Source organism: Mirounga angustirostris, unplaced genomic scaffold (assembly GCF_029215605.1).
Source record: "Mirounga angustirostris isolate CCGP_5_RB_7025 unplaced genomic scaffold, mMirAng1.0.hap1 SCAF_4, whole genome shotgun sequence".
NCBI lineage: Eukaryota > Metazoa > Chordata > Mammalia > Carnivora > Phocidae > Mirounga > Mirounga angustirostris.
In genome coordinates, this window is record NW_026991712.1 from 118998655 (window position 1) to 119022384 (window position 23730).

General features: G+C 35.0%; 1 protein-coding gene across 1 annotated transcript in view; it reads left to right on the forward strand.

The window, feature by feature from the left end:
• Nucleotides 1-23730, forward strand: part of COL24A1 (collagen type XXIV alpha 1 chain) — a 391649-nt gene that overhangs the window by 124157 nt on the left and 243762 nt on the right. The window contains exons 13-19 of the mRNA XM_064588890.1: nucleotides 3562-3615; nucleotides 5934-5978; nucleotides 13030-13083; nucleotides 13160-13204; nucleotides 13451-13504; nucleotides 14023-14076; nucleotides 18360-18413. Coding sequence (XP_064444960.1) covers nucleotides 3562-3615; nucleotides 5934-5978; nucleotides 13030-13083; nucleotides 13160-13204; nucleotides 13451-13504; nucleotides 14023-14076; nucleotides 18360-18413 — 360 coding nt within the window. The remainder of the gene's footprint in view (nucleotides 1-3561; nucleotides 3616-5933; nucleotides 5979-13029; nucleotides 13084-13159; nucleotides 13205-13450; nucleotides 13505-14022; nucleotides 14077-18359; nucleotides 18414-23730) is intronic.

The following is a 23730-nucleotide window of genomic DNA, read 5'->3' on the forward strand; positions in this document are numbered from 1 at the left end:
AAGGCTGTAGAATTAAACGCCCTGGGCTTTTTGCTGGCTCTTGGCTATAGACCACCCTTAAGTCCTATGGACTGTCCACATTTCCTAGAAATCACTCACAGTTCCCTGTCATGTGGGAGATGGAATCTTATATAGTATAACATAATCATATCAGTGACATCCCATCACCTGTGCTATATTCTGTTTGTTAGAATAAGCAAATCATAGTCCCACTCTCACTCACAGGGTGGGTGTCACACAAAAGCAAGAATAGCAGGAGGTCAGAATCATAGGAGGTCACCTTAAAGTCTGTCCACTCTTACTGATCCAACAGTGGAAGTGAGCAAGAACATTATTCACGACTGCAAGAGATTGAATGAAATCCCTGAAATGTCATATTCTTCATAAGATAAAATTTTATGACTCATCAAAACGATTAAAATGTAAGAAAGAAAATTATGCACAACACAGAAGAAGCAGTGCAACTCTGGCTTGCCCATTAGTAGACAGTTATTACATTGATGAAATTGGCAAATTGGGCAAGAAAGGCAAAAACTCAAGCTTCCCTATGGATGGTACCCCTGGAAAATGGTTATTAAATCCTTTGGCAGTGTAAAGGCATTCCTAGGAAAGCACAATTTGATTTAAATTAATGGTTATAATTTTCTACTGGTAAATGTGAGAGAAAATTTGGTATTTTGTTTTATAACAAATTCTTTCAAATGGAGAAACTGTAGAAGCTATCTTTTGTATTCTAAGTTCAAAGGCAAAGTGTTTTGTCACTATTGTTCCATGTTTCACAACCAATCTTTTAAGATCAGTTTTTTACAATGGAGATTTGTGGCTGCAAACCACTAGGCTCCTAATTAAAGGAATACAGAAACTCTCCTGCATTTAAAAAATCATGCATGTAATTACTAGAAATGAAATAACAACTGATAAACAGCAAGCACGTGACTTATTCAACAACATAAAACATTGGCATGATGCTTTTTAAAAGAAAGTATATGAAAGCAATGAATCATGGAACACTACATCAAAAACTAATGTGTACTGTATGGTGACTAACATAACATAATAAAATTAAATTATATTAAAAAAATAAAAGAAAGTATATGTCCAGTATATAGCCAAATATAATGCTGCTTTTTGTGGCATGAACTGTGCTATATTTCATTAAACAGGAAAATATGTCTAGATTTAATAGGAATTATTTCAGAAGTTGATGACACAATGGTCAACATATAGGAAGGATAAAAAATAATAAAACAAATGATCTGTCTAGACTAGAGAATTAAGAATGAACTTAAATATTTAATGGGTAGTAAAGTGAGAGGAGAAATAATACATAAAAAATTTAAAAGTAGGTATTACTCAGTTTAACTAAATTGTTTCAGGGACAAAGTCAAGTTGAACAGCTAATATTTATTATAATGTTGAACTATCAGAATAGGACGTTGAAATTAATAAGTATTTTATTATTTATTATGCTAGTGCAGGTTTTGTCATAAGTGAAGAACTGATCATAGTTCTCTCCCCTTCCCTTCCTGGGGTGGGGCGGGAGGGCGTGGAGAAACCACTAATTTTATGGAAAGCTGGACTGGAGAGCAGCTCCTCCTACTGGATGAGGATGGGGCCACTCAGTCCCAAATAGCACATCTTCTAGGCAATCCTGAGTGGGTCCCCAAAGATGTTTGCAGTAGTTCCTCTCTGCTCCTTGTTCAGACTGATTGTGTCTTCATTTTTTAAGAAAAACTGTTGAGATCTCATTCACATACCATAAAATTCACCCTTTTAAAATGTACAGTTCAGTGGTTATTATTATACTGACAAAATTGTGTATCTGTCACACTAATTTTAGAACATTTTCTTCACCCAGAAAAAAACCCTGTGCCCATTAGCAGTCACTGCCCCATTCTCCCTGCAGCACCAGCCTGAGGCAGCCATTAATCTGTTTTCTATGTCTCTGGATATGCCTGTTCTGGACATTTTACATTAATGGAATCATGCAATATGTACCCCAGTCTTTATTATTTCACTGAACATTTTGAAAAACCTACTTATGATCTATCTAAAAAATCAATCATCTGTTATGTTTCAGATTTATTATAGAATTTTCCTCCACTTTTTCCATTACCTGTACATCATAAATACTTGGAAATACCCTTATTAGCTCATACTGGATAGTGTGATGTATTGCAGACATGTGAACTTGTTGACAACAGAATTTGACTTCCAAGGACAATGAAAGCAAAACGCCTGCCTGAACTTCAACTGACTTTGAAGGGGGTATGGCTACAATATGTTTGACTACACAGATGGTTTCTGCATTATCCTCTGATTACAGAATAAGAAAAACTGCTTCTAGTATGAGTTAACTATGCCTTAGAAACATCATCCTTTTTTTCCATTGCTAAACTATCTTTTAAATTTTGCCCATTCATGTTTGTGCTAGTGAACCAGTGGTTTTTGGCAATCTATTAAATATGTATTTAATAACTGCCTAAATAAAGAGATTAGAAGACTCTAATAATGTACTTTTATTTCTGTTAGTCTTACAAAAATTTAAAAAAGGAATATTATTAAAATGTTAATAATAAATCTTATAAACCATTTTGCTAAGTAGCTTTTAAAAAGTGAGCTTTAAAGTTGATAAATCTAGTGGCAAATCTTTAGAGAAGAATTTTAGTATATAAAGTAAGAGTAACTGAGTCATTGAGTTATTTTACAAAAGAATATATATTATATTAAGAAAGTGTGTTACTTACTATCCTTCATAGTTTTACAGTGTAGAATCCTCAGTAGGCGTTTGGGAAACTTGATTTTCAGTGTCACTGCATTTTGTGGTTGCAGGATTTTTGTGCATTATGGCTTTCCCCAATAACATAGTACTTAAATGATATTTGTTATATGTTTATCATATCTTGAAATGATGAACCAAAATATTCAGTGTAGATGAGGAGAAAGAGCACTGACTCTGCATTCAGACTTCCTTCATTCAAATCTCAGTCCCACTCATGACTGGTGAGTGCAAATGACTTAAGCTCTCTGTGCTTCAGTTTTCTCAACTGCAAAGTGAGGATATGATTGTTCATTGATTCGACTTGTTATGAAGATAAAAAGAAGTAGTATGTATATAATAAAGTGTTTAAAGCCCTAACACATGGAAAATGTGCTAAATACATGCTTAAATAATATTAGCCATTTCATTCTTTGTGATGTGGGTTTAGGAATGGCATGAAATCACGGGGATAACTAACGGATTGGTCAGGCAGAAATCTTTGTTATGTTTTCTCTCATTCGGTGACTCTTTATATAGTGACGAACAAATGTATATTTTCTCCAACTTCACTTTCTGTATATGTTATTTGGCATATAAAATAATTTTTGTAAAACGCAGAAATATTGTACTGAACAAAATCAATGAAGTATTATACAAAACAAATACAAGTTTTTGTTGCACTATAATTTAGAGGTTAGGAAAGAAATATTTCCTATTAGTTCCTTATCAGAAAACCCAAAAAAATGAATTCTTTATCCATCTTGGTTTTAATAGCATTTCTTCTTTTTTCCCTGGGCCAGGGTTTTCCGGGTGACTTTGGAGACAGAGGCTCTGCTGGCCCTGATGGCAGTCCTGTGAGTACATTGTGGTGGTCCAGCCTTGCGATCTGACATCACTCAGACACCACAGCACCTGCACTAGCCGTCCTCATTATGACATTCAAATAAGCACGATGGGCCAAACAGTTGTGAGACCTCTGTGCACATTCCAATTTGTAAAGACAAAAATGTTCTGAGTCAATTCTGTCTTGGGAGATAATCATTAAAATAAATCGTTGTGACCATGTTAAATGTACCTGCGTGAGTGAAATGTTAGAAATATACAATCATAATACTGACTTGTATATTTTTGGGATGAGGGGAAGCCTTTCATGTACATGAAGGTCCTAGCAAGCCTCATGTAAAAATTGTGCACTCAGTGACTGCTCTTTTTGACTCAAGCCTGTCATTGATTTACCTGACTTTTGGGTATTTATTTCTAGAGAAGTCTTCTACTTTGGGATTATTCAGCTATTATTTTCAGATTAAGGAGTTACTATTCTATAATTAGTTTAATTATATTATCAAAGAATGATGATGGATTGTTGTTTTTTTGACATTAGGTAGAAAGATCTTCATTTTTTTTTTTTTGCTCTCAGTAAACATCTATCAGCTCTCTCCAATCTATTCCATGCACACATTCTTTTATTTTTTTTATTTTTTTATTTTTTTATTTTTATTTTTTTTTAAAGATTTTATTTATTTATTTGAGAGAGAGAATGAGAGACAGAGAGCATGAGAGGGAGGAAGGCCAGAGAGAGAAGCAGACTCCCTGCTGAGCAGGGAGCCCGATGCGGGACTCGATCCCGGGACTCCAGGATCATGACCTGAGCCGAAGGCAGTCGCCCAACCAACTGAGCCACCCAGGCGCCCCATGCACACGTTCTTTTAATAAGATTTTAAGGTGATTTAGAGTCAATCACTAAATCCTTATAGCCTAAATTAGGAGTAGTTCCTATATTTAGATATAGGTAAATTACTAGCATTTATACTTAAAGTGTTAGAAAATAGTTTCTTTTTAATTTATTTTTCTAAATTATAACTTTATTAGTTATTCAGTTAATTTAGCCAAAGTTTTATTTGTTGTAAGTCTTCGCAGATAAGAGTAGAACTGATTTCCAAATAAATTGTTAAAAACCTGAATGATGTTTTAAGTAGAATGTTTATCATAGTTTTCTTGCCCTTGATTCTGGGGCAAGAGTATTTCAAGAGTAAAAAGTAAGCATTATTTAGTTTTTCCTTTAATACCATTTATGTATTTGCATAACTACTGTGAAGCCATCTCATTTAATTTTTTGTCAGTTAAACATACATGAAGATTGTTAGGGTTTAAAATATTTCTTTTTGAAATCTGCTCTTTATTTAAATATAATGCTTCTTGAAGAGCATTTTCAGGCTTTACTATCTTTAAGATATAATAATAAACTGGCTGCTTTAGTTTATTGGCTTATAATTCTCTATATTTTTTACTATACCTTATTTTCAAAACAGAACTTGAAATGCAAAAAAGGGGGGGGTGTTCTTGTACTTTGTATCATGTGACACTGCCATGGAGTGGATTAGGAATTATCATAAAGACTATAATGACAGGTTCAAAAGACCATCACAAATCAAGTGGAAAAATTAATATTGATAATTTAAAATCTCATTTATTATATATATAATTAATGATATTGGTAATTTCTTACATTTGTGAGAAATTTTTCAAAACCTTTTGTACATTATAACAGTTTTCATTGTGATCTTTACATCAGTGAGAACAAGTGTTATTATTCCTTTATTTTTTTAAGTAGACTCCATGTCCACTGTGGAGCCCAACATGGGGCTTGAACTCACGACCTTGAGATCAAGATCTGAGCCGAGATCAAAAGTTGGACACTTTAGCTGACTGAGCCACCCAGGCATCCCCAAATGTTATTATTCCTATTTTATAATGAGAAAACTGAAGTTTAGAGAATTTAAATATTATACTTCGAGAGTAGGTAGCGTTTTAAACCATCTGAAAATGCTCTTCTAACTCTATACACTGACAACTTATCTTTTTATATAATACATAGGTTGGTTATGTCTATAATGCTGACTACTTATAGGATTTACTTCCTTTATTAGATATATAAAAGACACAGAACAATCTATATCCTAGGCTAGGTGGTAGTCCTGGCATCCAAAAGCATGGTGCCAGGGACATTTTTGAAGAACTTAAACTGCCTCCAGAGATTTACACTTCTTGGGAGGATGCATGAGGGTAAAATTTGACATATTTTTTTTCTAGAAATATTTGTCTTTGACTTTGAAAAATGCTCTTAGTAGTTTGCAATTGTATTTAACCAACTTTGTACATTTCTTTTATGTAGGGACTTGTAGGTAGCATTGGTCCTCCGGGATTTCCTGGGCTTAGAGTGAGTATCAAGTATTATCGTTCGTATAAAATGTTGTTTATATTTGTTAGATGCATTTGAAAATCTTTAGAAAAATGAGATGTTTTAGCATCATTGTTGGATATCAGACTTGCTCAAATGTATTTTCCTACCAGATAAACAAATTAGACCAGGAGTATGAATCAAAAAATTAAATTTTATGATAACCTAAAATAACAAATTTCTACAGATTTATGTGTACATCTGTATTTATGTCTGTCTCATTAATAGATACCTAAGACTCTGTTTCTTCAAAAGTATGACAGAACAGCCACTTCTCTTCTTTGGAATATTCTTTCATACCATGTGGCCTGCCTCGATAAAGATAGGTCTAAATATCATACCATACCATGTTATAGCACATGGTAACTGTATATTTTATTTCTGGAATAAAATTGAATAAATGGTTGGGAAACATCCTGAACAATAGGTAGTAGTTGCACTTCACTAATTCTGCTAAACATTTTTTTAAGATTTTTTTTTATGTATTTATTTGAAATAGAGAGTGTGTGCACGAGCAGGGGGGAGGGGCAGAGGGCAAGGGAGAGGGAGTAGCAGACTCTCCACTGAGCAGGGAGCCTAACAACACAAGGCTTTACCCCAGGACCCCAAGATCATGACCTGAGCCAAAGGCAGACACCCAACTGACTGAGCCACCCAGGCACCCTGCTGCTAACATTTTAATACCTAATTTATTATACTAAAAATATAAGTGATTGTATTATTTGTCCACTTACTCACTTTTATTCAGTGAATTTAACTCTGAGTTTCACTGAAGTTTCTAATGTAGGCAAAGTACAATTTAGTAAAAGCAATTCTGTGGAGACCAAAATAATCTACTCCAGATATGTAGTGATCTGATAAATTTTAGATTATTCATTGAAGCAAACAGACTGCTACTTCTGCCATATCTTCATAAATATATTCTCTCAGTCAAGCTTATGGTTCATGATAGAGATGTAAGTTGCAGATATTTTATATAAATTTAAGAGCCATGTGCTTTAACAGTCAGCTGAGCCAAAAGCAAGATTCACATACTTCTATAAAATGTAAGGAGCCCAATGAAAATAGAATCTTAAAATTATATGTATATCCATATAAAAATAGGAAATGACCATGGGCAGAGGTAAGATTTTCCCTAAAAATCAATTTAGGGCTTGCTCGTAACACATGAAGTAGGTAATTAAGACTCCAGAGTTTTATGCCATAAATTACAGCCACAATTATTTTTAGCTCGAATTTGAACACAGGTCTTTTGAGTCTAAATTTAATGTTTTTTCCCCCACCTTAACTGCCCAAGGCAGAAGGTGACAACTTGACCCAAGGAATACATCAGGAGTTCAATTATTGGAACTATGGCAAAAATCATTATAACAAGTTTTAACTTGCCATTTGGGGCTGGCAAGAGTATAGAATTAAAAGTCAGAGAACCTGAGTGAGTCTAAGACATTTAAACTTTTCTTTTACTTGATAATATAACAGCTCACTTTTTAAAGAAGAGATTTACTTATTTTTTAGGGAGAGAGAGAGCATGGGGAAGGGGCAGAGGAAGAGAAGCTCAAGCAGACTCCCTGCTGAGCGCAGAGCCCAGTGCTGGGCTCAGAGCAGGGCTCGATCTCATGATCCTAAGATCATGACCTGAGCTGAAACTAAGAGTCAGATGCTTAACCAACTGAGCCACCCAGACACCCCAATAACAGCTCACTTTTATTTAGCATTTTCCATGTGCTAGTCAGTGCTAGGTCATTTAATTCTCAGAACAAGCCAAGAGCACTCACTTCATGAGTGTTAGGCCCAGATTTGAAACCAGGTGATCTAAACCAGAGCCCAAAATTCTACCAGTGTGCTCTACCACCTCCTGAAAGCTTGTATTACCTTGAAATGTATACCATTTATCTTACGAGATGTCTTTAGGCTTCATGAGAAGCTCTGTTTGAAGGTGGAACCCAAAGGACCAATTTTTTTTTCTCTGAACTTAGAATAGGATTAAACCTGTAGATGGTAGTCGTGGCCTTACCGATGGGGAAGAAAGGAAGCTGGGGAAGGGAGTTGGATTCCAAAGATAGTCTTTATGCATTCGTCATTTAACCTCTCAGTTGGTTAACTCAGCAGCTTCTTCTACTACGCTCAAGTTTAAGACCAAAATTCTTAGCATGTCTAGACTGTTTTGGTTCTCATCTGCATCTTGAGACATACTTTGTGCACTAGCAAAACTGTTTATTCTCAGGTGCCATGCAGCCTTCCTACAATATGGCTTTGCACTGGCACTTATTTGTCTACCTGGAACACTTTACATGTACTTTTCTACCTAACAGTTAACTCTTACTCATTTTTCAACTCCAGGACTTTGCACAGTACCAACACATAAAAGTGCTTAGTAAAAATAACTGGTTTTTTTGTTGTTCTTGTTTTGTTTTTGTTTTTTGTCCTTTCTCTTTCTCAATTTACCCTTTGGTTACTGGGAAGAGATTCTACAGAAAAGAAAATGGTGAATGATACTAACAGTCATCTTTGTAATCCTCATCTCTACATTGATTTGATAGTACTTTATACTTTTCAGAGTACTTTCATACACATATCATTTGTTCCTCAAGTAGATAGAACAGGTATTACAACCTCCATTTTACATTTACTGAATTTTTAAATCAAAACAGTGTGAGCACCTACTGTGTATCAAATGCTGCACTAGAGCTAGGCCTAAAAATACAAACAAGATTTCTGTTTTTTGGCAACATTATAATCCAGTGGCACAGAAGGAAAAATAGATATATCATACGATGTGATCACTGCTCTAATGGACTAAAAACCACTGAGAAAGGAACAATTTATGTTATCTTGAGAGAGGAGGCTTCACAAAACATGTGTTTTAACTATATCTTGAAGATTATGCGTGAGTGGTGTGGAGTAGACAGGAAAGGGGCTCTTTAGGCAGAATGCCTCTTTAAATGCACAGAAGAGGTGAAAAAAATGCGATGTTTGGGCAAGGGGAAGAGGAGTCGAGGGATTGTAGCCTAGGAAGTATGGGGGGATGGGGGTGGAATTGAAGGAGGTGAGGTTTTGAAGATAATTGTGAAAAATTTATATAGAACCTTTATATTTCATAGTAAACATAGTAAACTGCTTGCTCAGTTTATCTGCAAGCACACATCTACCTGTTCCCTTATAGTTTCTGACGAGAGATGATACAGCTTTCTCCAAAAGATTTTTTCCTTGCAGCTGATTGTCATTTGCTTTCTTAATTAGTGATAGTGATTATTACCTGTGGGTGTGGGTGGGTGTGGTTGGAAAGCCTGAAGAGAACCCACAGTCTTCTCTACAGCGTGCTCACTCGTATGAGCTCTAATTGGCTAGCGGCTGCTCATTTTATATGAAGAACCTATCATTGAATCTCTGTTTCTTTGACTCACTTTGACTTGAAAGTTCTTTATTATTTCTGGATGTGTGGGAGGCTCTTCTGCCTTTGGTGCTGTATCCCAGACACTCTCAGCTAAGCTGCCACGCATGGAAGTGTTTCTCCTGTCTGCTCTGTCTTCTCATGGAAGAGGAGTATGGTAAGCAGAGAGTTCTGAAGACTTTCACATTATCCTGTGGAACTGAAAACTGCTCTTAGCCTATTGCAGGTTGCTTTGAGAAAGCTATAGTTCTTCAGGACTAGGATTTTCCACACCATTTGTCACATACCACAAAATGTTTGCTATTTCTTGGAGCTTTCTATACCCATACTATTTTACTAAATCTTTAAATATATATATATATATATATATAAATATATATATTTAAAGATTTTATTTATTTATTTGACAGAGAGAGAAAGAGCACAAGCAGGGGGAGCAGCATAGGCAGAGGGAGAAGCAGGCTCCACGCTGAGCAAAGAGCCTGATGTGGAATTCGATCCCAGGACCCTGGGATCATGACCTGAGCCGAAAGCAGATGCTTAACTGACTGAGGCACCCAGGCATCCCTAAATCTTTTATATCTTTACTATAATCTTTTACATCTTTGATATCTCTCAACACTTACTATTTTGTGTTAATTCTTTTAGGGTCACTAAAAAAGTAAAACAGTAGATTGTGCATACAAAGTACATTCATCTGAAGATATTAGTCTATGCAGTGATATATTTACTGAAACAAAGTTAATATTATTGCCTATAGAAAAAACCAACAGGATGACAAAGAAATGTTTGTTTATGTTTATAACATTTCTTTATTGTTTTTTGTTATGTTAATCACCATACATCATTAGTTTTTGATGTAGTGTTCCATGATTAACTGTTTGCATATAACACCCAGTGCTCCATGCAGAATGTGCCCTCCTTAATACCCATCACCAGGCTAACCCATCCCCCCTACCCACCTCCCCTCTAGAACCCTCAGTTTGTTTTTCAGAGTCTTCCATACTTACATAGATTATTGCTGCATAATTTCCAAACAGAAATGCTTATTGTATTTTTTGAAACTCTCATTATTTTTTAAGCTATGAACTTTGAATAAACTAGCCACTGTAATTATAAGAACAATTGTTTCCTACTGATAGAATTTGTCAATGATATATGAATATTGCATATCTGTTTATTAAGTTGGAAAATATTACTCTTTCCCTCTCACAGTCTCATATATTTCAGGATTAAACATATTGGAAATAATTTATCTCAGTTATATTTCACAGACTTTAGGACTCACGCAAAAGTAAAGATGTCATATTTTCCATTCTGAAATTTGTATTATATGAATGCAAACTATTAGCAATGCTCTGTTATGTTGGGAGATAGTTCTTGAAATCACTGTTTAAAAAAATATTTTTACTGAAGTACAATTAACATAGTGTTGTATCAGTTTCAAATGTACAGTATAATCATTCAATAATTCTGTACATCAATCAGTGCTCATCACGGTAAGTGTACTCTTAATCCCATTTATCTATTTCAGCCATCCCACCACTAACCCCCCCTCTGGCAACTACCAGTTTGTTCTCTGCATTAAGAGTCTTAATTAATTAAGAGTCTGGTTTTTTGTTTGTTTGCCTTTTTTCTTTGTTCATTTATTTTGTTTTTTAAATTGCGCATGTTTTTTAAATTGCACATATGAGTGAAATCATATGGTATTTGTCTTTCTCTGTTTATTTTACTTAGCATTTTAACCTCTAGGTCCATCCATGTTGTTTCAAGTGGCAAGAAACAACAGTCTTTTTTATGGCTGAGTGATACTCCAGTGTGTGTGTGCGTGTGCACGTGTCTTTTTTATGGCTGAGTAATATCAGTCTTTTTTATGGCTGAGTAATATTCCTGTGTGTGTGTGTGTGTGTGTTTGTATACCACATCTTCTTCATCCATTCGTCTATGGATGGACATTTGAGCTGCTTCCACGTCTTGGCTGTTGAAAGTAATGTTGCAATAAACATAGGGTCCATATATCTTTTCGAATTAGTGTTTTCCTTTTCTTTGGGTAAATGTCAGTAGTGGAATTACTGAGTCATATGGTAATTCTACTTTTAATTTTTTGAAGAATGTCCATATTGGTTTCCACAGTGGCTCCACCAATTTGCATTTCCACCAGCATGCACAAGGCTTCCTTTTTCTCCACATCCCCACCACTAGTTATTTCTTGTCTTTTTGTTTTTGGCTATTCTGACAGGTCCTTCAGTATTCATTCCATACTTTATTTCAAAACAGTTATGTGCCAATTACTATGTTGGGTCTGGGAAGTAAAAAATCAATAAACTTGCTTCTGCTTTCACAGAATGCGTGGACTAGGAACACAGAGGGGAGTATAATGCAGTGAACTCATTAGTGCAGTAGAAAGCCATTCCAGGATTGGTAACCATATCTTCGAAGGCTTGGAGCATGTGATAAAGAGAGAGAATGTTCAGAGAATGGAAAACAGTCCGTTGTGGCTAGAATGTGGGATTTGGAGGAGGGAGAAGTAAAGGAGGAGTAGGGACAAATGGAAGTAGACAAGATGGGAAGGGTTGGTGCAAACCTGGTAGTGAGGCCTGGGATGCTTTCCTAAGAACTTTGGTAAAAGGGGCAACATTTTTAGCATGGCCACAGATACACCTTTAGAAGTTCCTTAACATTTGAAAACCATAAAAGGGAGGTTTAAGCCAACTTGTTCTTTGAAGATGAAGGATGATACAGAAGCTAGGCACAGAGAGGTAGCAAGAGAAAGAAGGATAATGAAGGTGTCAATGACATGAAAATTGTAAGTGATCCCCAAGCCATTTTTTTTCAAATTTTACTTTGAAATACCCTTATTGTGGCTATTGTCCTTTGTCTTCTAAGATGATATATTTGAGGAGTTTTTTAAAATCACTTGCTTACTGGAGGTGATAGTTTGTTACATTTTTGAGGAATCTTGCGTTGGAGCATTAAACTGAGAACCTTGATGTTGGTGACTATGTCTTTTTCATCTTTATTTCCTCCACACAACTACAGTGTCTGTGTACATGTTATGTTCAACAAATGTTAAATGATGTATGACTGACAGAAGCCCAGAAGAGTAGAGTCTTTTGTTCAGTACTCAGTTTATCCCTGAAATTATGGTAAATTTTATCATTTGCAAATTTCAAATCACAAAATAAATTCACTGGAATGCCTGGAACATAGTAAGTGCCCAATAAATAATTCCTGAATAAATGTGTGAAATAAAAATATAAGATGATCAAATGAAGTATTAATTGAATACCTCCTGGGAATGTGGCACTAAAATATTTCCCTTATCTTCAAGATATTATCTAGTTAGAGAAATATTTCAAGATGCATGTCATGGACAGTTAAGCATTATACGAACTAAAGGAAGGGGAGGATCCTTGTGGACTAGACTGGTATAATAGCTTCAGGGAGTAGGATGACCTCGCTAAAGTTTCAAACATTGGTATGATTTATTAATGTGGAGAGGAAAAGAAGTGGAAGAACAAGGCACATGTGGGAGCTTAGTGAGATGAACTGTTCTGGGTTAGTTCATTAATTTTACCATATTCTCTTTCCAATCCTAGTGGATGCTTAATGATACCTTTCTGTCTAATTGCTTTTCAGGGCAGTATTGGCCCTATTGGACCATTTGGACCTTCTGGAACTCCTGGCCTGATGGTATGTCTCTATTTGCATAATGGATATTTCCCCTTAATTTCTCTACGATGTCACAAAATATCACTTTTTTTTTAAGGGTCTTTCCGGGAATAAGGGCCTACCTGGAATCAAAGGTGATAAGGTGATTTAAATATTTACATTATCATAGAGATAATTTCTCATCACATTTATTTTTTCTTTTTAGTCAGTACAACTTATAAAATATCTTGTTTTTATATATGGGATCTAATCTGTACTGTCAAATATACAGTTTTTATCAGAAGTAGGAAAAATAGAGAAACTATTCTTCTATAATTAATTTTACTTTCTTATAATATTGCCATGTTTGTGTTGCTTAAGTGTCTTTGTATGAAATTGTGCCCTCTAGGGTGAACAAGGCATTACAGGAGAGCCAGGAGAACTAGGGTATCCTGGAGACAAGGTAATTTTTTTTTCGATTTAGTTTATATAATTACAAAAAATTCAGTGAAAAGGTATAAATTCTTTAAAAAGAAAGGAGTATGATTATTTTATTTTTTTATTTTTTATTTTATTTTTATTTTATTTTATTTTATTTTTTTAAAAGATTTTATTTATTTATTTGAGAGAGAGAGAAGGAGAGAGAGCACATGAGAGGGGGGAGGGTCAGAAGGAGAAGCAGACTCCCTGCCCAGCAGGGAGCCCGATGCGGGACTCGATCCAGGGACTCCAGGATCATGACCTGAGCCGAAGGCAGTCGCTTAACCAACTGAGCCACCCAGGCACCCAGGAGTATGATTATTTTAACCATGTAGTTTGTTAGGATATGGTATCAATATGGTTTTACACGTCTTGTTTGAAATGGTTTTCTCAAAGTTTTTAGATTCACTCCATTAATTTTTTAAGCAGTTTGTATACAGAGGCATAGCTGCCTTTTGTGGTGTGATAGCTTTCATCTTCTCCATTATTCTCACCCTCTAGGGTGCTGTTGGTGTTCCAGGACCACCAGGGATCAGAGGAAAGCCAGGACCTTCAGTAGGTTTGAACTTTTGCTTTGCTCTTTCCCATTAACGAAGTGTACATCATGGCATGAGTCTTCACACTTGTTGGTATTAGTAGAATATAAGAAGTAGAGGGTAAGCCTACCAGTCTGGCATTTTTTCTCTTCAGTTTTAGGGTATAGCTAATCCTTCAAGTTTTCAGCTCGCATTCCATAGAGTATTGGACCTCATCCTTCCTGCCCCCCACCTCATCCCAGGCCCAAACCAAATTTCTGTGAGCCCTAAAGATCTTGTTTGATCTGTTATGGATAGTATCTAAAGTAAACAATGGACATTTCAGACAGAAAATACAAAGCACCTTAAATAATACTTTTAATTTTTCCAAATATCTTTCATTCCAATATATTTCATTAGAGAAATATTTTGAAGAAAAGATAGCATGTCACACTCTGTGGGCACAAATATACTAGTTCTTTGTCTTTTTTTTTTTTTTTTTTAACCTTTGGGCATCAATTAGTTGGGGAAAAAAAAGAATATTTTATATTGTAGTTAACATGAAACCCAACTCAAACTAAAATTACTGAGTAATTAAAATCATTTAAATAATGGTTAAAACATGAGTTAACAGTATGTCTCTATATATTAAAAGTCATAATAATTATAGCTAAGATTTACTGAGTGTTTACAAAGTACCAGTCTCTATTCTAAGGTCTGTACCTCTAATTTAATCTTTACAAAAATCATATGAAGTTGGTACTGTTATTATTCTTATTTTACAGATTAGGGAAACTGAAACACAGAGTCAAATAACTTGCCCAAGTTTCCATAGTTAGTTGTTGGTCACCTGGGAAAACCTGGGTAATCATGTGTCAGAGCTCACGTACTTAGCCACTATGCAATACTGTTTGAGGGTTCAATATTTTAAGATTGTTTTAGGATTTTTAATATTGATTACAACTCTATGAAGGTGTAGGTGATTGTAGATAGAAAAAAATAGATGGAAGATTATAACTTATTAATATAACATTAGAATATACATTTGAAAGAGTGTTGTTCCCTGAGCAAATCATCGTGTTTCCTCTAACTCCCTCCTCCCATCTCAGGTTTGTTTATTTTTTTGTCAGAGGAAGCAGCATTAAGTTATAGTACTTTATATACTTCATTCTGTATGACTTCTAACAGTGAAAGCATTTCATATACATCTCTCAGAAAGTATTTATTCCAAAGAAAAATGTTCAGTATCTTTTTGTCAAGTGACATGCTGGTGATGAGCTTCACTCTTACTTTTTTGCCCTGGACTCAGAGTAAACCTGGCCAGTCATGTATCCAGACTTGGGCTCTGGAGTTGAATCTCAGAAATTCCAAAGAGTATAAATAAGGGACATAAAAATAGGTCATGAAACCAACAAAAAGCTTCCGTTTTTCAAGGATGATTCTAATCACATAACAGGAACTTACAATATCTGCAGTGGTTGGCAAAGTAAGACCCTAGACTTCTTACATCCTCAGTTATTCATAATGTGAAGGTTTTCTGACTCTTGATAATAATAAAAGGAGCGGGTACAACACATTTTCTAAGGCCAATACTAAGTAATAAGTGGTATCAATATTATTCTGTAATGCTTTACAATTAATTACTAGAGAAAACGGAAGTCAGATATCATGCTTATACAAAGTAAACCTTTTTAATGTCTCCCTTACTTTTTGATACAGTGTATATTGATAACATGTTTGTTGTGAGGCAGGGGGGATATACTGCTCTGAGAAACAGAGACTTAGATTTTAGTTCCACCCCCGACACTGACTTGCTATGACCTTGAGCATTTAACCACTGTGTAAGTTCCTTGCAAATCTGTGACTCTTTAATTTCCTCTCTCAGTAATAGTGTTTACCAGTATTTCTCCAGTCTAACCTAAAAAAAGGTGGAGAGCCTGTTTCACCTTTAACACATTGTCCTAAAACCCTTAATGTTATTTTTTTTCCTGAAATAAATCACCAGAACCAACTCTAATATGTTTTTTTTAGGGCTGTGAGGCAGGGAGTATTAAGATGATAAAAGTGAGGCTTTTACTTGCTCATTTTGTACCTTTCTATATTTTTCTAATTAAAAAAACATTTTAATGTCAGCAGGGATTACTTTGGTAGAAGATAATTGACCATCTTTTGTTTGTTTTATCAAATCTTTGAAAAATATACATCAGACTGAAGATAGGCTAGATATTTATGAATTAATATTTGTGAGCATCTGTAGTCTCTCACTTTATCACTTGTTTGTATCTTATTAATAGAAAAAAATTGTAGGGGTTTGACCTGGAAACCTTCCCTAGTTTTGGAAGGAGACACCTGTTTAATGAAAAATTGCTTGTGCTGAATCTGTTATATTAAAAAGAAATTATACAAGTTAGTGCCTATCTAAATCATTTGTTTACTATCATGACAAAGAATGTCAAAGTCATAAGGATGTCTTTCTTATTTTATATCTCCTACTTTTGGCTTTCTGTTTTCTAAGATGCCGGCATTAGTGATATTTTTTTTTCCCCAAATGAATCTAAGTTGTAACATGAAAGAATACTTACAAGATAAAAGAAAGAATGTCCTGATTTGGAAAGCTTTCTTCATTTTGGAATTAGGGAGTCTTTTGCTCAACAAGCATCTAAAAACCAGACAGAATCACCAATCAGAAGTTAAGAAATATTCTTTCCTTAAAACAAAGAAAACAAAGACAATTATTATGTTTTTCCATATTTTTAACTAGAAGTTGTCAGTTATAGAGGTTTACTTAATCATCACTCCATTGTCTAAAACTTACTTGAAAATTCAGTTTTTATAAAGGAGATTTGACATTCAAGGAAACTTCCAGTTGAAGTTTTTCAAAAATGAAGATTTATTCTGAAGAATGAAATTTTTCCAAAATTTGTGCTTTTAACTATCTGGTTGTCAATTAACTTTTCTGAAAACAAAGACATAGAGTATGTTATTTTTTCCTCAAAGCTTGTAAATTTAGCTTCTCATTTGTTTTTTTGCCACCAGAGGTCTCCAGTGAGAGCCCCATCTTTATCTCTTTAAGAGAGGTACTTGCCATTTTAAGAATTTAAGACTCTAGATACTGATTATGATGAATTATGACTTTATTTAGGAGAACCTAAATCAAGTCTTATATAATACTTCATTACTTTTCTCTGGATTTGATTGCAGTAGTTCTATTGTGTACTGTTTTGTATCCAGATACCCAGATACTTAAGCGTTGTATGAGAATGACTTTAGTGCTTATGGAAAACTGTGCTTTACTTCTTAAAACGTGGATAAGCACACATTATTTCTTGTAATTTTATGTAATCTGAGACCTATTAGGTCAAATTTGAAACTCACATAGAAATTTAATATGACAGAAATAATCAATAATTTTTCTTATGAAAGCAAGGGTATCAGACTACTGCCTCCTTTCATCTCTAGTTTCAGGCTTTATAACCACTTTTCTCTCCTCTGAACTTCCTCTCCAGCCCTGATTTCACATGGTTAATCCAGATGTCAGAAAATGGCTTCAGAAATATTGACAATAAATCCTCAGCATTTTAATATAATGATCAAAACAATCTAGGAATTATAGGTACCCAGGAGAGGACAGAGGATATAAAGGGAAAGATTAATGGTTACAAAATTGGTTAACATTTATTGCCAGGCACTGTGCTAAACTAAGCACCTTAAATATATTGTCTCCTTTAATCCTCACAATTACCCTGTAACAATGTTAGTACTTGTTATCACTATTATTCCTATTTTATTGTTAAGAAAACTGAGCCTAAGAGAGATTAAGCAGCAGGGACTTAAATCCAGATGATTTTTAATTACTAAATCAGGCCTCTTGTAGTATCAAAGGAGAGAGGAATTTTCAGGGACAGTACCAGACTCTGGTTGTTATGAAAGCAGTTCCTCATCTAGAGTCCCCTATCTTGTTGAGTCAAACTTTATTGCCTTATCTCTGGGTAACCTACACATACACACACTACTTTTTTCTTGATTTGAGCACTTAACTCAATTTGTTTGTATCTCCAACACTTAGGAGTAACTATATATTATATCCATACATCTTTTATTTAAATGAGTTTTCCACAGTGATGATGGTTACAAATTAAGTCTTTCTGAATGGTAGTTACAACTTTGTTTGACATAATATATTCATTGTTGTTTGCTGGAAAGTCATTATAATTTTGTGTGGCATAATACATTGAGTTCTTTTTGCTTACCATATGTCTTTTTCTGTTTTAAATTGTATATATCAGATTAATACTTATACTTTGATCCCCACCCCCATTTTAGGGCCAGATAGGTGACCCGGGACCCCAAGGACCATGTGGCCCTCCAGGACCAGAGGTAAAATGTTAGTTGGAAGATACTAAATTTGAAACAAAAGTAAAAATTAAACTTGATTGTAAAGCATGTTTTTACATAACAGGCTTAAGAAAGATTCTTGTTAAAATTCACATCTTTGTAAATAGTTTGGACTAAATCTTTTCTCCCATATTAAAAGGTATGCAACAGTGATCCCGAGGAAACAGAAAGGTATTAGCCACATTATAGTCCTGATTTGATCACAGCTGACTTATTTGTTTGGCACAACTATTAATAACACATACTTGGGGCATGAAATCAAATTTCAGGATAAACTCCATTGAATTTTTAATACAAAATGCTTCCAGTGTTTGCTGTATGCATATATCATTTAGATCTCATATTCTAGAATAAATATAATTAAGTCTATAGTACATATATCAAACTTGCTTGTTTATTCTTTGAAATATGACTTTGGCTGAATACTTGATGTAGAGTGTCTTTTTTTTCCTGCAAATTCACGTAGAACACAAGCTTCTAACATGAAACATTTGAGTTTCTTAAAAATCATTTTATGAGTCAAAGATATGTACCACATGGAGATAAAGATTCTGAAGCTCACTCTAGTTCAGAAATATAAGCCAAAAAAATATATGTACATACACATATAAATACACATACACATCTAATTCAGAATCATAGAAACAGCAATAAAGCTGAAAAAATGAGTTTGGCTTCAGAATAAATAAATCAGAACAATAAACAATGTCAAAGCAGTAGGCAGAATTTCTAGAAATAGCACTGTACTGATGCTTTCTCCCTCTCTTTGTAAACCATAAAATCTGCTTTTTACCCTGCATCTCTCTTTCAGGGTTGGCTGATTTCTTCAGCAAATGCCTATTCTTTCTTGTTGTCTCATTTAAAAACACACTCGATATTGGTAGTTCAAAAATCTAAAAAACTACATTGTACCTAGTTTTATTAACAAGGACATAGTAGGAGATAAAATACAGCAATATATCGATGTCAGCATTCTGGGAAGAAGGAAATTGTTTTGAGTAATTGAAGCAACTATTAACAGATAATTAAAATAGTAATTAACACATTAATATAAGTTTATATCTTCTGTAAGCCTGTATGCTTTTAATAATTTTTTCGTGAAAACCTTCTTGGAATTAATTCTATTTACCTGTCTTCTCATACTGAGGATACAGAACCTAATTTATCTTTTATTATCTTTAAAGGTTATTATTATGAACATGGGTTCTATTATAACTTTAGTTACAGATAGGATGCGTGCTAGGGAGGAATGTGTCACCTCCTAATTATCTGTATGGTTGGGATCATTTTCTCCTTTTTTTCTAAAGCCAGGTTAAAGGATGCATGGGCCATGTTTTTACTTATTACTTGGTCTTCCAAAGATGTTTCTTTTGAGATTTTATGATTTGCAATCATCATTCAAAACACTGTCTCATTGTATTTGATTTCTGTACTGCTAATACAAGGTCCTGAGCTCCAGCCTTGTCAGACTGTGCCCACGCCTCCTGCTCACCTGCATTAAATGTTTTCATTGGGCCAAAGATGTAACCTGTATTCATGTAATTGGTACAAGGTTGTTTTGGAAAAGTGGTTTAATCTAAAGATCATAAGTTTTTTTTTAATCATAAAAGTATAATGTGTAGGCAGTTATATATGAGGAAACACTTGTATCCAACTCCTTCTCAACATTAGACTTTTTTTTTGTATTATGTATGTTATGTTAGTCACCATACAGTACATCATTAGTTTTTTTTTAATTTTTTTAATGTTATGTTAATCCCCATACATTACATCATTAGTTTTAGATATAGTGTTCCACGATTCATTGTTTGTGCATAACACCCAGTGCTCCATGCAGAACGTGCCCTCCTCAATACCCACCACCAGGCTAACCCATCCTCCCACCCCCCTCCCCTCTAGAACCATCAGTTTGTTTCTCAGAGTCCATTGTCTCTCATACATCATTAGTTTTTGATGTAGTGCTCCATGATTCATTGTTTGCATATGACACCCAATGCTTCATGCAATACGTGCCCTCCTTAATACCCATCACATTAGACTTTTGATAGAGTTGCAAGTCCAAGAATTTACAATAGTATGTTTAATATTACATAAACCCTGAAAAGTTTCTACTAGCACAGTAGATAAATTTTCTCAGATAAGGGGTTTTATATATTGTGTTAAATTTGGACTTTATTTAGGCAGTGATCAAAGATTTTTAAGCAAGGGAATGAAATGATCAGACTGTGTTTTCAACACTTGTGGTCGCAAGAGCAAAACGGTAAAAGAGAAGGAGAGAGGGAGAGGTGACAAAACTAATTAAACACTATTTAAGAGGATGATGCAAGGCAGGCTATAAATGATGAGGGCCTGTTACAATTGAGAAGAAAGGACGGCTTCCAGAAATAATTAGGATATAGAATTCACAGCACTTGAACACTCCAGCGAACAACATTCCCATGAACACTCCAGTTCATGGGAATAAGAGACAATTTTGATGTTTGTTGTTTGAAGAATTGGGTGGAATGTGGGATCACCATTCTAAAAATAGAGAATAAAAAGGGAGAAGGAAGAAAGTTTTCAGAGGGGTGGTAGAGATAATGCTTTGGTTTTGAATTTGTTAGGGTTGCAGTGTCTGTTGGACATACAAGAAATTAACCTGATAAGTCTATAGAAAACTATAGGCCTAAAACTCAGAAGAGAATAGGACTAGAGACAAACATTTGTAATCATCCACATAGAGGTATTATTTGAAGCAGTTGTAACAGATGAAATCATTTAGGGAAAGTACATGAAATAAGGTTCGAAAATACCACAGCTGGACGCTCACCCCCAGAAGGATACATTTTCTAATTACAGTGCAATTAAGTTTTAAATTAACAATATAAGAGCTGTAAGATAAACTTTGGTAATGTAAAAACATACAGAAAAGGAAAAAAAATCGCAGTGGAAATTAGAAAATATTTATAACTGAATGAGAACAAATCACTGTAAAAATTTGAGTGTTGGACTTAAGCAACACCTGGGGGGAAATTCAAATTTCTCTAAAACGCAAAAAAGATCAAGAATAAATGAGTTGTGCATAGCACAAGTATAGGGATTTGTTTCAAAGGGAGAAGTTAAGGAGGTGAAATAAGGTAGATTTTGTTTTCTGTATAAGTAGGAGACAATCCCAAGAGTTAGAGGACTGTGGGCATGTGGAAAGAGGGTGCTTGAGGAGATCTGTGAAGAGTAAGTAGGGGAGTGACTGAAGACTTATAAAATAATTTCTGAGTGGTATTAAGAACTCAGCTGAGGGGATGCCTGCGTGGCTTAGTTGGTTAAGTGTATGCCTTTGGCTCAGGTCATGGTCCAAGGGTCCTGGAATCGAGTCCCGCATCAGGCTCCCTGCTCAGTGGGGAGCCTGTTTCTCCCTTTGCCTGCTGCTACCCCTGCTTGTGCTCTCTCTCTCTGACAAATAAATAAATAAATAAATAACCTTAAAAAAAAATAACTCAGCTGAGATTGAAAAACTGTCTTTTCTCAATATATAGCCACAAAGTCCTGTACATTTCTTTGGAACTGTTTTGTAAATTTTAGTCTGAACTTCCTACTGGCCAAAACAGTGACGCATGATCAGTTATATGACTCTCTTTTCCCTTCTATAAAAAACACATTAATAGTTCAAAAGAAGGGCAGCAGTTCATGGTATTGTGTGATTTCCATCTTTCAGACTGATGTCATAATGCCAAAGTACAATTCAGTAAAAGTAAATCTATTAGGAGCCAAAATGATGACACCTAGTTTTTATACTTCTATGATAACATTTCTTAATTATTGGGTGGTAAAAGGTTTAAGTTGATATCTGAAAAATAACATACTTTTGGGATTAGTACTTCTGAATGATAGCAGCCTATGTAACTTGAGCAGATTACTTGGAACTTTTTAAAGAATTTTGAATGTTGTGATATATTTATTTAATTTTGTCTTTTTCTAAACGGGTTATCAGTTGTTCCAGGACTATTTCTTAAGCAATTTGTCTTTTCTTTAGTCATTTTAAAGCTACCTCTACAAATACTAAATTTTCATGTTTCTTTGGCCTATGTCTGGATTTTGTTTTCTATTCCACTTGAATGATTGTCTATTCATACACAAATGTCACATTGTTTCAATGGTAGAAAAAAAACCCTGCTAGCCTTATGGGTTTTCCCTTGTATGTTATTGTCTTCTTTTGTCTTCATGCTTTTAAATTTTTTTCTTTATCACTATATTTTGCCAGTTTGATTACAATGTCTTGGTGTGGATCTGTTTTGTTGATTTTGATAGGGGTTCTCCATGCCTCCTGGATCTGGATATCTGTTTCCTTCCCCAGGTTAGGGAAGTTTTCAGCTATTATTTCTTCAAATAAATTTTCTGCTCCCTTGTCTCTCTCTTCTTCTTCTGAGACTCCTATAATATGAATGTTATTATGTTTGAGGGAGTCACTGAGTTCCCTAAGTCTATTCTCCTTTTGCATAATTCTTTTTTCTCTCTTTTGTTCAGCTTGATTACTTTCCATTACTCTGTTTTTTAGGTCATTAATTTGTTCCTCTGCTTCTTCCAGCCTGCTGTTAATTCCATCAAGCATGCTTCTCATTTCACTTACAGAGCCTTTTATTTCTGCTTCACTATTCCTTATCTCTGTGTTAAAGGTCTCACTCATGTCTTTTACTCTTTTCTCAAGTCCGGGGAATATCCTTATGATCATTATTTTAAATTCTCTATTAGGCATGTTACTTATATCTGTTTCACTTAAATCTCTTGCTGTGGCCTTGTCCTGTTCTTTCATTTGGGATAAATTTATCTATCTTCTCATTTTTTCTAAGTTTCTGTGCCTGTTTCTGTGTGTTAGGGAAGTCACCTATGTTTGCTGTTTTTGAGGGTAATGGGCCTTATGAAGAAGAGGTCCTGTATTGCCCCGCTGTGTAGCATCCCTTGTTCCTCAGAGTCTGGCACTTTTGAGAGTGTCTCCAGGGTATGTGTGCTTTGCTGTTTTGTCCTGGCTGCTTTATCTATCAGGCCAGTCATCTGCAGAGGCTCGCTTTGCCTATTGTGATCAGTGTTTGGTCCCTGGCCTTTTAACTAGGTATGCTCTGATCTGTTTGTGAAATGAGACCTGTTGCCACTGCCACTGGAACTGATGTTCTGCAAACCCTCACAGATGCAATGTGACCAAGGGTTTGGGCTGATCTTAAAGGGGAGAGGCCCGTTGGGACTGAGGCAAGCATGACTGAGAGGGCCGGTTCCACTGGAGCATGGGGTGACAGGGCTTGGTGTAAGCAAATTAGGTAGGGAGTATTGG